General features: G+C 34.8%; 1 protein-coding gene across 2 annotated transcripts in view; it reads right to left on the minus strand.

The window, feature by feature from the left end:
• Positions 1 to 552: 552 nt before the first annotated feature.
• Dsc3 (desmocollin 3) overlaps positions 553 to 13,263 on the minus strand; it is a 46,406-nt gene continuing 33,695 nt past the window's right edge. Inside the window, exons 15-17 of one of the 2 annotated variants that reach the window (XM_046428362.2) lie at positions 9,557 to 9,811; positions 7,451 to 7,493; positions 7,224 to 7,360 (exon numbers count right to left, since the gene is read on the minus strand). In XM_046428362.2, coding sequence (XP_046284318.1) covers positions 7,467 to 7,493; positions 9,557 to 9,811 — 282 coding nt within the window. In that variant the 3' untranslated portion in view covers positions 7,224 to 7,360; positions 7,451 to 7,466. Of the gene's footprint in view, positions 7,361 to 7,450; positions 7,494 to 9,556; positions 9,812 to 13,263 lie in introns of both variants that reach the window. The other variant, XM_046428361.2, reaches the window with a different exon arrangement.

The raw sequence follows: 13,263 nt of genomic DNA on the forward strand, positions 1-13,263 counted from the left end.
TTAAGTTATGAAGAAATAAAGGTATATTTTCAACATCTTTAAGGGTATAAGAATTTGTTGTTGGGTTTGTTAGTTGCAGCCTCAGTTAGTATATAAAATTTAGTTCAAGATACAGAATCTTTCTTTGTCAAGAGAATGAGGTGAACAGGGTTCCTTTTGAAGAATACGGCCTTTTAAGATATGGACTGAGGAACATACTCATGTCTAACTCTGAACACTGTTCTCATTATGGATATGATATATTCCCCTTCACCAAGTAGAGTCACATAACAAAGATGTGAATAAAGCAACTTGATTCCAATAAAACTCATTGCATTCTTTTCTCTTCCTAGCCTAATATGCTTAAGCCATTCTTTGGCATTTCCCCCAAGTAATCTTATATGTCTGCTTTAACTTGTCTGTGATGATTCATATTTAAAGAAGAAGAAGAAGCTTCAGTGTAGGAATATCTGTGAAATTGCCCTTTAGCCTGGAACTCATCACATCATGTCAAAGAAACCTACATAGTACATGAGCTGTAAGTTCAAAAACAAAGCACAACTCTACAGCCAGTGACACAGACTCAAATTTTATATGTAAAGAGAGCAAATCTGTTTAGGTGACAATTGAAATCTATCTTTTTAATAAAATGAATGTGTATGCACTTACATCACACAACATACATTTACCTTAAGGCACTTTGAAAAGAAAATAATAAAATCAATATAAATTGTGTTGAGAATTCAGCAACAACATTTTTAGTGTCCCTGTGCATCTGTATCTATTAGCCTGGGCCAAGGAAAATGCTAGTTGGTAGTACCCAAAGTGCATGTTCTTCCCACAGTGATTGCATTGTTCACAGGAGTCAGAGAAAAAATTATACAAGAGAGAGTTTATAAGTTTTTCTGCCAGAACTTAGCATTTTCAAATTTGCCCCTGAAGAACCTTCTACTTTTGAAGTTATATGTACTAACAACATGATTCCAGGCTCTGTCAATGTGTTTGTCCTGCCCCAGGAGCCACTCCTGTTCCCTCTAGAGGAGAGGAGAGGTGTGAAGGTGTGTGGAAGGGTGTGCCCCCTCTCTCTGGCAGATACTTGAAAAGAAGCCATGGACACTGGGAGCCAGAGGCAAAGGCATACACCAAGCCTCTCCTACCTTCAGGACTCATGTAGAACTTACCTAGTCAAAAAATTAAAAGAACAGTGTAAACCAGTTTATTTCTTGGATTTATTTCTAATGGCTTCTTTGTTGAAATATAGGCAAGGATCTTTGCATCTCTCATATATCCCAAAAATATATTTTCTTTTGTTTTTATATTAATAAGTTTCTATATCAAGTCTACCTTGAGCCAAGTGATAGAAGATGAATCTCAATCATTTAGGGTTTTATTTTCACCTTGACTTTTCTGAGGTTTAGTGTTAATATTTGCCAGCTCTGATCAGGGAGCACAAGGGCAGGGGAAGGAGAGAGGCTGATGTTTGGAAACTGACTCATACCAGTGGTCACTGAGGCAGTGCCCACACTAATCACAGAGCAGAGCTTCTGAGGGCTTCAAACCAGGAGGCTCTTTTAATCCTATGGTAAACCCTCAGAGAGATTAATCAACACAAAGATGTCTGCTTAAATGGAATTGGAGTTGGGTGCTGAGAACAAATTAAATTGCCAGAAAGAAAAAATAAATTGCAAAAATTTTTGTGTATTACAAGCTCATATTTTTGGAAAAATAATAATTTCTTTATCACCCTTTTTCCCTCCCCAGTCACCCATAATTAAACTCTTTGGCTTTTCTGTTCCCCCAAGTCCTAATGTTTGTCAGTCCTCAGACAGGGACAGTTTGAGAGTCTCTTGAAACTCCCTAAGGCACAATCTAGAAGAAAATGTATCTTATATGCTGGCAAGTCTGATAGTTTCTTTATAGATAGATACGAGACTGCTAAGCTTTGGTGAATTTATTTTCAAGCAGAGGCTAGTATTTCAGTGATGAATATGATAATAAGATGAATATGCAAAATGTAGACAGGGACTACCTAAAGTTCAATGATGCTACACAGAAAGCATCCCAGCACAGGACACAACATGGGCCTTCATCAGAGATCACACTCCAGATCCAACTCCTTCAGGCAGCATGTAGAGGATGGATAGACAGAAAGACAGATACAGTTCTACTATTCTCATCAGAAGAACAGAAAAAATAAAGCCAATTGGAAGTGTGAGTTTCAACTTAATAGAAGAGTTTACCGTTCTGAGTAGGGATAGTAACATTACGACCAGGTTGACAAACTTGTTTGGAAAATATTTTCCAGATAAAATTAAGGAATTTTAATTTTCTGAATTCTTGTACAACAAAATTAAACTTGTCCCAATTTTGTATTCTATATCTCACTGAAATTAATTAAATACGAATAAATATCTTTGTATTTTAATATAAAATTGATGCATTTGCTCAATTGAGTATTTGTATCAAACATTACCTATTATAGCATTGGTGTTCAGTTTTCTTTGTGACCATTAACAATGACCATTTTTGTAGCTGTAAATTCTTACAAAAGGGTACAATGTTTCTACAAATAACAAATTAGTATATACTGTTATTCTTATTATCAGATCTGTTTTTGCTTTCATTCATTTGATTGTCACAAAAGGATCCTGATTTTCAATTAGACAAGAGAATGATAGTCCTATTTATTTCTGAAAATATTCAGATCCTTTCAGATGTCCTAGGATTTCTTTCCAAAGTGAAGGGAGGCATTTTTAAAAATATTTTGTTTTAGTTGTAGTTGGACACAATACCTTATTTTATTTTTATGTGGTACTGAGGATCAAACCCAGCACCTCACATGTGCTAGGTGAGTGCTCTACTGCTGAGCCACAATCCCAGCCCCTGGGAGGCATTTTTAATTCCTGGGGCTGTAGAGAAATAGGGAATGACTGCTTAAATGTTTTCCTTCTGCAGTACTGAAGATGTTCTGAACTAGATTGTGGTGATAGGCGCACAAATTTCTGAATGTACTAAATGCAACTGAATTGTACAATTACCAATGGTTGAAATGGTGAAATTTATAGTTTGTGACTTTCACTACGATTTGTTAAAAAACCAAAGACAAAACACAAGCTTTGAAATTCAAATGTGGAACCACAATAAGTTATCAGAGCATAGAGGGTTGCCAACTTACCCTGGACACTAAGTTTTCCATTTATGCCACCAACTCTAATTCTAAATAATAAAAAGCTGAAAAGAAGCTGTTTAGTCTGGTAGCACCTTACAAACACACACTTCAAAATTTTGTTCTTTGGTTGTAGAAAATAAACTCAGAATGCAAAAGTCAATCATAATTCTATTCTCTTGGAAGACTCTATTCAGGTTTCTTCCCCTCCTTCCCCTGAGGTAAGCACAAACATTTTGACCCTGAAAAAAGAGCAGATATTGTTTTATAGCATATTCAACTATATGATTTTACTGACTATATACCTAACCCAATTTTCTACTATGTGCAGGCAATGCTCTACATGCTTTAAATATGTTCATTAATTTAATCATCCCATAAAGTTGATATTGTATAAACTTTAATCCCATAAAGTTGATATTGTTGTTCTGATGTTAAAGATGAAAAAGCTGAGAGAGGATACAGAGCCTAAGAGACCCCGCTAGTAACAGAGCTGGGATTCACATCCAAGCAATTTGGCTCTAGTGTCTATGCGCCCAACTATTATGACTCAATATTTAACTAAATCAATACTGCTGGACACATGGAATTTAGTCAATGTTTTGCTACTACAGACAAAAATCTAATGAACATCCTTGAAGTCAAATACTTGCACACAAAAATAATGATCACAATAAAAGTTCCTGCAATTGAAATTCTGTTCCAAAGTATATTTAAAATTTAAGACTTTAGATTCAACTAACAAATTTTTGAAATGGAAAATCTCACCTTTGTAAGGGATCACTTTCATACATGGGGAAAAGATTCACTATGAAGTACACACCACCTTATTTGGTTTGGATCATCTTGTGATAAAAGTCAGACATTATCTATCAAGTAAGTGAAGGAACCCAGATTGGAATATTGAGTGCCTGCTTTGGATTTTTGTTATTTAAACTCATAATGTTTTCCCTTGACTATACTGGTCCTCAAAATAAAACTCCTGTCTGAGTGAACTATTTCTGGAACACCTTGCAATTATAATTACCTTGTAATAATATTCATGAGAAATCAAACTCCAATGTAAACATACACATAGGTAGATACCCATTTAAAAAGCAGTACCTCAAAATAGCAATCTCACCTCAAAGTATAATATATATTAATGATATTGACAACTTGATAATGTCCCATTCTTTGAAATATTCCCCATAAATACAACAGTGACTCTGTTGAGGAATTCTATTTCTATGCTAACCTGAAAAACAATTTTGCAATTTATACCAAATCAGTCTCTAAACACAGTACAGACAAGAAACCACATTAGCACTATTTTATTATATTGTATGACTGTAAGTACTATTTACACATTGAATCTTTGCTTATTTTAGCCTGCCAAGTTTCTTTAAAACAAAGTAGTTTCTTCTAATGACAAAATTAAAGCTGTATTTAAAACATGGCAAAATAAACCCCATTGCACTTGAGATAGTTAACTGCTTCCTTATAAATGTAAGAAAAAAACAATCTGCATATTTACAATTTAAAAACCCAAGGAAAAAATGTAAATTTTTTTAAAAAAATTCTTATACACTAAAATAGCATAATTTTCACCTTACACATGGAAGAAAAGAACAACTCTACATGTTCAAATGATTACATTAAAATTAGAAGTCTTGGAAAATGACTGTATCAAAAATCTAAGTCTAAAAAACCTAGAGTTCAGCAGTAAATGAGAGAAAGGAAAATGGAGAACCCAATCCGAAGTTTAGAACCACTTTTAGGGTAAAGACTTTCTTCATGTCCAGAGGGAATCAGGCTTTCTTCTTGAGTGCCTTGTTTGTTCTGCACAACCAGTTCAGACCCATCCTGAAAGCCTCAGGTTCATCATGCAGCCCGCCCTCTCCCTATTCCACACTCCAAACAAGAAGAGACATGACGAAGGGGTTGGCAGACACTTCTCCACAATCAAACCACTGCTGCACTGACTTAAGAAGGGAAAAGTAGGGCCAGGCATAGGAAAGAGTTATGAGGCAGACCACTGGCCTTCACTACCACTCCCAACGTTTGCTGGTGTCTCTCCATGACCTTGAAGGCCTGTTGCTCTCTGACTTTCCAAATACTCCACTCAGGCTGGCCCTCTTCCAAAATGACAATTTGATCTCTTGGGCCTGCCCTCCACTGTGTTCTCAAGGACAACTTGATCTCTTTCTTTCATGCATTCTGAATTCCAGATTTCTTCTATGCAACATTTCTTGTTCCAAAATAAATTGATTAAAAAACAATACTTTACACTGAAAGATGATTGAAAATCTAGAGTACTGGCCACTTAAGTGAATGTCTCCTAGAAGTTTGGAGGACAGTGATGGGAGAGAAATAAAAGAAGGGGGCTCTTGAAACCTGGCTTATCTTGAATCAAGCCAGTGCCACTTTATAACAAGAGAGTGAGTCAGGAAAACATGTCATAGCCCCCTGTTTCTGATTAGAACGCAGTATAAATGGTGATAGTCTATAGGATTGAGTTGATGGACAGCCACTGCCAACTGGATGGTCTCAGTAAGATTTGCCTCCCCGTTCCATGTAGCCACTACATTGTGACTTAGAAGACATGGGTATTTGGTTCTAAATAAAAAAAGATGTTCATAAATAGGAGAGAGAGAAAAAAATGGTGATAGAGGATTTAATTTCAGCAGAGATAAGGTTTAAAATATGGTTTTAGTATTTGATCCCAGGAAAAACACCTTATTTATGGAACCTTCCACCAGAAATCTGGGAGTCCTAACTATGGCGGGTATTTCCTTGTCTGCTACTAATTTGTGGACACAGAAATCTTTATATTGCAAAACAAATTTACCGTTCCAGTTGGTTCCCTCCTTTCTTCCTATTGAAGAAGTATAATTTAAAAAACAAGTATAATTTGCTTACAAGTTTAAGCAAATTATACATGTGAACATAAACTATCCTGATATACTCAGTTATCACATAGTATGTAAGAACTAGGCATAAGAAGCTCTGGTTTTTTTTTAAAACCTCTGATTGTTATTAAAGGACAAACCACAGCCCAGCCTCATTTTAAGTTGTCGCTTTCATTTTTGTTTTCATTTCATTTTTAATGTTAAATTGATAATAATTTCATACCCATACATATTAATTTTGAACATATACCTATAGACTATTGCCACTCAAATAGGCTAGTTCAGCAAATTTTGCCTTCAAGGTCAAATGAGGAATTTGATAGTGAAAATGGGGTGAGGGTTGATCCCAAATCTTCAGAGCAACAAAAATTTTAATTTAACTTACTCTTAATGATTTTTTTTCTCAAAACTTTGTTCATATTTAACATTTCTTGTCTATTTTTTAACCTATCCCTTGAAATTAGTATATGATAATAGCTTTGCTATTTTTGAACTAATATTTACCCAAAACATTTATCAGAAAAATATCTTTAGAGAATGGATCCTTTATAGACCGTAATTCCAATACTATAGCATGATATTTGCTAGTTGTCTGTTTTAACATTTTTCACTTCTTGGAAAAGATAAGTAACAAATTGCTTCTAAAATACAAATTTGGTAAGTCATATATTTCAAAATCTAGAACAATCCATTATATATACAGATGCTCCTCTACTTATGATGGGGTTTTGTTCCAGTAAAACTGTCATAAGCCAAAAACGTCATTAAACTGAAAATGCATTTGATACACCTTATTTACCAAACCTCGTAGCTTAGCAACGCAATATCCTGTGAAGCATCAGTTGCTTCCCGTCATGAAGGCCCAGCTCACTGGGAGCTGAGGCTCATTGCTGCTGCACAGCATTATAAGAGTGTCATACAGCCTATTGCCAACTAGGAAAAAGTCAAAATTCAAATTTCAAAGTCCAGTGTCCCATGAATGTGTATCATTTTCAGATTATCACAAAGTCAAAAAAATAACAAAAACCTGTAAGTCAAACCATTGTTAAGTCCAGGACCATGTATATCTGATTTTGAAACATCCAGAATGCCTCACAAGGACGTGTCTAATTGCAGCACTGTGACATTATCTCTTCGTGCATGCTTCTGCTAATGTAAGAAATTTGGGTTCCAAATTATTTAGAAAGTCAAGTCCATCGTCTTCCTGTTTTTCACTGCAGCAACCTACAGAACCAGCTGGAGATCCCCTTCCTTCGTAATTATATGTGAGGACATAGTCTTGCGATGGCATGTGGTCTTCATTCTGATTGCACACATGCAACTTCTGTAAAATTTTAAAAAAAGAGAGAGAGAGAGATTGTATTATTGTTTTAAACAACGTAAACATATGAACATAAAATTTATTTTTATTTACCTTTCATGTTTAATTTTTAACCAGTGTGTCCTCTAATGGATTCCTATACACAAAAAATGCACATGATTGGTCTATATTATAACCATATCATAAAGTCAATATATTTTACATATCATAAAGTCAATATATTTCTAATAATCCACACAAATAAAAGATCACGTATACAAATGCTATATTTAAGTATATCTGTATTATCATTATATTTGTTCTTATATTTTATTCTAGCATTCAGGCTAGTCCCCCTAGACAATATATATAGGACTGGAATTTGAGCTTTCTTATAGAACATCTTTCATTCTGAGTCAAAGTTCTGGCTTTACCAACTAACTATGACTTTGAAAAAGTTACTAATAAGACCTTAAGTCTCCATTTTCTCATGTCCAAAATGAGAATAAAGACAGTAACCAACTCACATGATTACTTTGAAAATTAATGATAAAACAACACAAGAAATAGACACTTATTATGCCAAGCATATTATAATTGTACAGTAAATGTCAACTAAAATCACTATTATATGCAGTTATAGAGTAGGAAAGAATTACCATATTGACTTCAGAATCAAATTTCCAAGATAATTAAAACATGCAAAATACAGAAATGCACAAGAGAATTCACTGAAATTAAAAATAATCAACATAAACCACATTGCAAAAACTGGATTTTTTGTAATAAAGCAGTCGACCATATCTATTCCCATTGCTATCTTGTCTGGCAGACTGTCAAACTTCTGTTCCTCCTCCCTTTCCCCACCTGCATGCCCACCTTTCTCTAAACTGATGTTCCTTTGGTTGGCTGATGTTATCAAGTGCCTTTCTTCATGACCTTGTTCATCTTACCTTTCATTAATCTCATTAGCAGGTGTGTGCTTTGTAGAACTCTCCTAAGAGTGTCTTAAGCTTTCCTCTTTCTCAACCTGATCTTACATGAATAGAAGAGTATTCATCCGTCTTCAAACAGATAAAGGATTAACATTTGAAATGACAAAAAACTAAAAATGCTATGGACATATGATAACCTACAGCCCTACCACAGGATATTGCCCATTTGCCGTCCACCCAAGGGACTAAGCTTCCAGTCCTTTCTACAATGGCAATGGTACCCTAGGTTCAAAGAGGTAAAAACTTAGCATCAGCAAAAATATTTGATCCAGTGGCTTTCCATCCTAACTTAACATTTAGGTCACCTTAGAAACTTTTTAAAAGAAGCCAAATCAATTAAATTAGAACCTTTCCAAGTGGAGCATTGGCATTTGTATTTTCCACAATCTTCTTAAGGGATTTTGATGTGAACTGAGAATCCCTTGTTCTTTCACATTCTTGCTTTCTTCTAGATTAAAAACACTTCATTTTTATGTGGTGATTTATCTACTAAAAAGATTTCATACAAAGGTGACATTTAAAAAATATTTCAAAATTGCTAAGAGAGCAAATCTCTAATGTTTTTACCATACACACATACAAAAAATAATGGTTTCTTGGGTGATTTTATCATTCTACATCATATATAGATACCATACCCAATATCAATATACAATTATAATGTGTCAATGTAAAATAAACTTAAAAGCTAAAAAACAAATAATAAATAAATATTTCATATAAATAATGTTCATTTTCATTCTCAATAGCATACAAATATTTTTGTTTTCACAGAGAAATACATGCTTGAATTGGGAAGTTTGGAATCATGACAAATTAGAATTTTCCCCATTCTTCTATATCAAAAGAATTCATGACATAAGTGAACACTTAAATTTAAAACTTTAATAAATGGTACTAGACCTCTAATTTTATGGAAGTGAATATGACAGAGGAAATGATTTTTTAAGTAGCTAATGTAACAAAATCAAAGAGCTTATTTAAAAAAATGACCAGAGAAAGCAAGAGAAAGAACATGGAACAATATATAAAAGCAATCTCTAAAAATATACACGTCAAGAGCTTTGTAATGTTTTGAACAACTAATAATTAAAAAAATGTAAAAAAAAATAAAATAAAATAAAAAAGGGCTAAGGAGGTGGCTCAGTGTTAAAAAAAATTAAAAAGTTAATGTAAAAATATACACATATTAAACTTCAAAGTTGAAGCACATAGGGAAACTCACTTCTCCAAGTCGGGGCTGAGTGAAATTGTGCCACTCGGAGTAAGTGTATCTGCAGTTGTCCACATCCACATGTCCTCCCCTGCAGGAATCCAGTGTGTGATGATGCCCAGCCCCCCGGCAGGAGTCCAGGGTCTGGTGTCCTTTCACCATTTCGATAGTTTCCTGCCCTCCATTTCTGATTCCAGATCCCAAGGTGCCACAAAAGCCATGACTAGAGTTGTTGGCAGTCTGGGCTGTGAATCCATTAGCAGAACACTACAATTTAATACAAATAAAGTAAAACCATCAGTGTTGGGAGGAAACGAATTTCAAATAAAGTAGCAAGAAGGCAGAGGGAGAGAGACCATTCATTCAACCTTCTATGTATTCATTCATGTTTTCAACAGACATTTATCAATATTTACTATAAATGCAAAGGCACAGGGATACAAAAGTAGACATAGTCCCTCCGTGACTGCAAGAAGCTTTTATTCTAATAAGAAAAAAAAAAAAAGATAAGACTTTTAAGAATGTGTTTACTCTGCTGTGTAGGTGAACACAAAATGCTAGCAACACAGAGGTCAAAGATTAAAACACAATCCCAGAAAGAATAAGTGGAGTAGACTGGGAAAACTCTGAACTGAGGGACTAAAAACCTGTAGGAGTTGGGGAAGAATGCAATACTCTAGAAGAGTCTGGAGTCAAAGGTAAATGGGGTACTTACTGCAGGGGTCCTCAACTTCAGTGACTTGAGAATGGCTACCACATGAAGTTGAGAGAGAGAGAGAGAGATAGTGACAGGCACAAAGAGAGATGAAAGAGGGCCAAAGGAGAAAAAGATTGCACAGAGAGATGAAAGAGAAAAAGTCCTCCATGATGTGCTAAAAAAATTCCAACTTTATTAATGAGATTATAGAGACCCAATGAAGTGTTTTAAATTATTACAGAGAGGAACACATTTTAAAAATATTACTCTAGGCAATAATGTAAAAGATAAATAAGATGGAGACAAATTAATATCATGAAGATCAGATGGGGCCACTGAATTTTTCCCCATGAAAAATTATAAGGACCTAAACCTAGGCAGATAATGATGAACTCAAAGTGGATGGACTCCATACAGAGTGTTCTGGTGGCTAGATGGATAAGCAGCAAAGGGAGAGTCAGGAATGACTCCTTTTACTTGGCCAACTAGATAATAATACAATTCACTGAAATAAGAAAGAAAAATGTACTTGAGGGCAAGAGGAGGGTGAGCAACTCAATTTTGGAGTCATGTATTTAAGACACATGAAGTTTCAAGTTGAACATATAAATATGCAGCCTTAGAGCTCATGTGAGAGACCTAATCTGAAGACATAATTCTGGGAGTCATAATTTTGGGGTGATAGTTGAAACTTCAGGAATAATTAAGGTACTCAGAGAAAATTGTAGACCAAAATTTAAAAAGGGTTAAGGATAGAACCACAAGAAAAAATCAAGTCTAAAAGCACGGAGAAGAGAAATACAGCTGTGACAGGATCTGTCTAAAACAACCGCTGAGATAATAGAGGGAACTAAAAAAGTAGGACTCTGAAGCCATGCAGACAGGATTGTGAGAAGGAGGGAATGACCAAGAAATTTTTAAAAATTTGGAGCATGATAAGAATTAATTCAAATACAGGACGTTGGGGCTGGGGTTATAGCTCAGAGGTAGAGCGCTTGCCTTGCACATGTGAGGCACTGGGTTCCATCTTCAGCACCACATAGAAATAAATAAAGTAAAGATATTGTGTCCATTTTTTTAAAAAATCTTTTTAAAAAATACAGGATATGCCCATTGGATATAAGTAAAAAAGTGGAAAAGTAGTCATTGGTGACCTTTGTCAAGGAAATTCCAAAAAATACCAAGTAAATAGGAAGTAAAATTATAGATGAATCTGGTATATATTTTTTTTTCTTTCCAGAAGTTAGTTCAAAAAAAGAATGAGAGAGCGAGGGAGGGAGGGTAACTAGCCAAGTGTCAAGGAAATGCTTTGAAATAAAAGAGATTGATTAAACATTAACTTAGCCCTGGACCTTCACTTCAGCACTCTGGGCCACAGGTCAGGGGTTATTTATAGCAGTAAATTGCTGTGTCAGCTGACTATACACCATTATGCTATGTCACAACAAGAACCTTCACTATAATCAGACTGTCCATTGTGCCATCCTCTTATTGATTTAATGTTTCTACTATTTAATGTCTAGAGTCTTTAATGAAACTGGAAGATATTCAAGTTCAAATGATTTATATAACCTGAAATATATCTACAAGTCATGCATGCTATCTCGTTGCCTTTGGGGGGAAAAAATCAAAAAAAGAGAATTGAAAAGTAGCCATTTGGTGGCAGTGCTACCCCATATTTAGATTGCTGCTACAGTCAAATTCCATTACAAGAAAAAATTAATTCCTGACTATAAAATCTCCATGATGGTGAAATTTTGTCATAATAAATACATATCCAAGTTAATGAAAGACCTGAAAATACACAAAAATCTATGCCGATGTTGACCCCACAGTGCCAGACACTGGATCTATTCTCTGTTTTCTTCCTGCTCACATTTATCTGCTTTGTCCCAAAGTTTCACAGGGTATCAACTACTCCCTACTCAGGTCAATAATTCCCCAGATTTACTTTTTCTGATTTTTCACCCAACCCTCGACCCTCTGTATACTTTTAACTAAAACTCTGACCCAAAACTAAAATCATCACCTTTCCTCATTGTACTTATGAGACTTTATGTAATCACTATGAAATGTTGTTAAAGTTTGTAAAAATTTGCTTAAAATTATATTCTGGCATGAATGAATGATACCAAGCACCTTATAGAATACTACTACTACTTCAATTTCTACTAATTATAATAATAATAATAGTAATAAAAGTGTTCCTAATAGAGAACAGGTAAATATGGTAAAATGGCCAATCAATACCATCAGCTCTAGCATCAAATGGCAAAATACAAATATTAAGTAAAGCTTATCAATTCCATTTTCACATATAAAATAAGAACTTACTATGACTCAGGGCTACTTAGCACCTAAACCCATTTTCTGACATACTTTACAATTATGGAGATGATAATAGCATTCTGCAAGTAGACATGTCAAGCATACATGGCTATGATTTTGCATAACGGTGAGAAGGAGGTAAAGAGTTACATGGTAAATAAGAAAGTCTTCCTCACTTGGAGATATAGAAAATGACATACATAGTCATTGTTCCTGCCTATACCCTCTGCCACTTTATCTATACTTTTTACTTTGTCCTTCAAATTCAGTAAACAGCTAAACATTATGTCTTCAAAAATATGTCTTTTTCATTCCTACTTTAAAATTCACTTTTCCATTATCCTAATAGTGCTATCTCATGTTTAAACTCTCAGAAGATCTAGAGCCTTAACTTCCTCCCTAACACACACACACACACACACACACACACACCAAAAAAAAAGGCTTCCTATTCTCTTGATCCCCCATCCCAGGAGTGACTGGCATGATGTCACTCCTCTGAAAAAGTCTGACCTGACTCTTCCTACCAAGAAAATAAAGTCTTTCTTGTGATAAAATCCCAGCTCCTACCTCTCCCTTTCAACCTTTCATCTGAAGCCTCTATTCCAACATGGCTTCTTCCATTCAAAGCAATTTATTTACTATTTGTCCCAACAGTCCCTAGACTTTGCCATCACCTTTATTATTCTTTAGA

The sequence above is a fragment of the Marmota monax genome, unplaced genomic scaffold, assembly GCF_021218885.2.
Source record: "Marmota monax isolate L192 unplaced genomic scaffold, Marmota_monax_Labrador192_F-V1.1 WCK01_AAM20220418_F8-fsc00031, whole genome shotgun sequence".
Lineage (NCBI taxonomy): Eukaryota > Metazoa > Chordata > Mammalia > Rodentia > Sciuridae > Marmota > Marmota monax.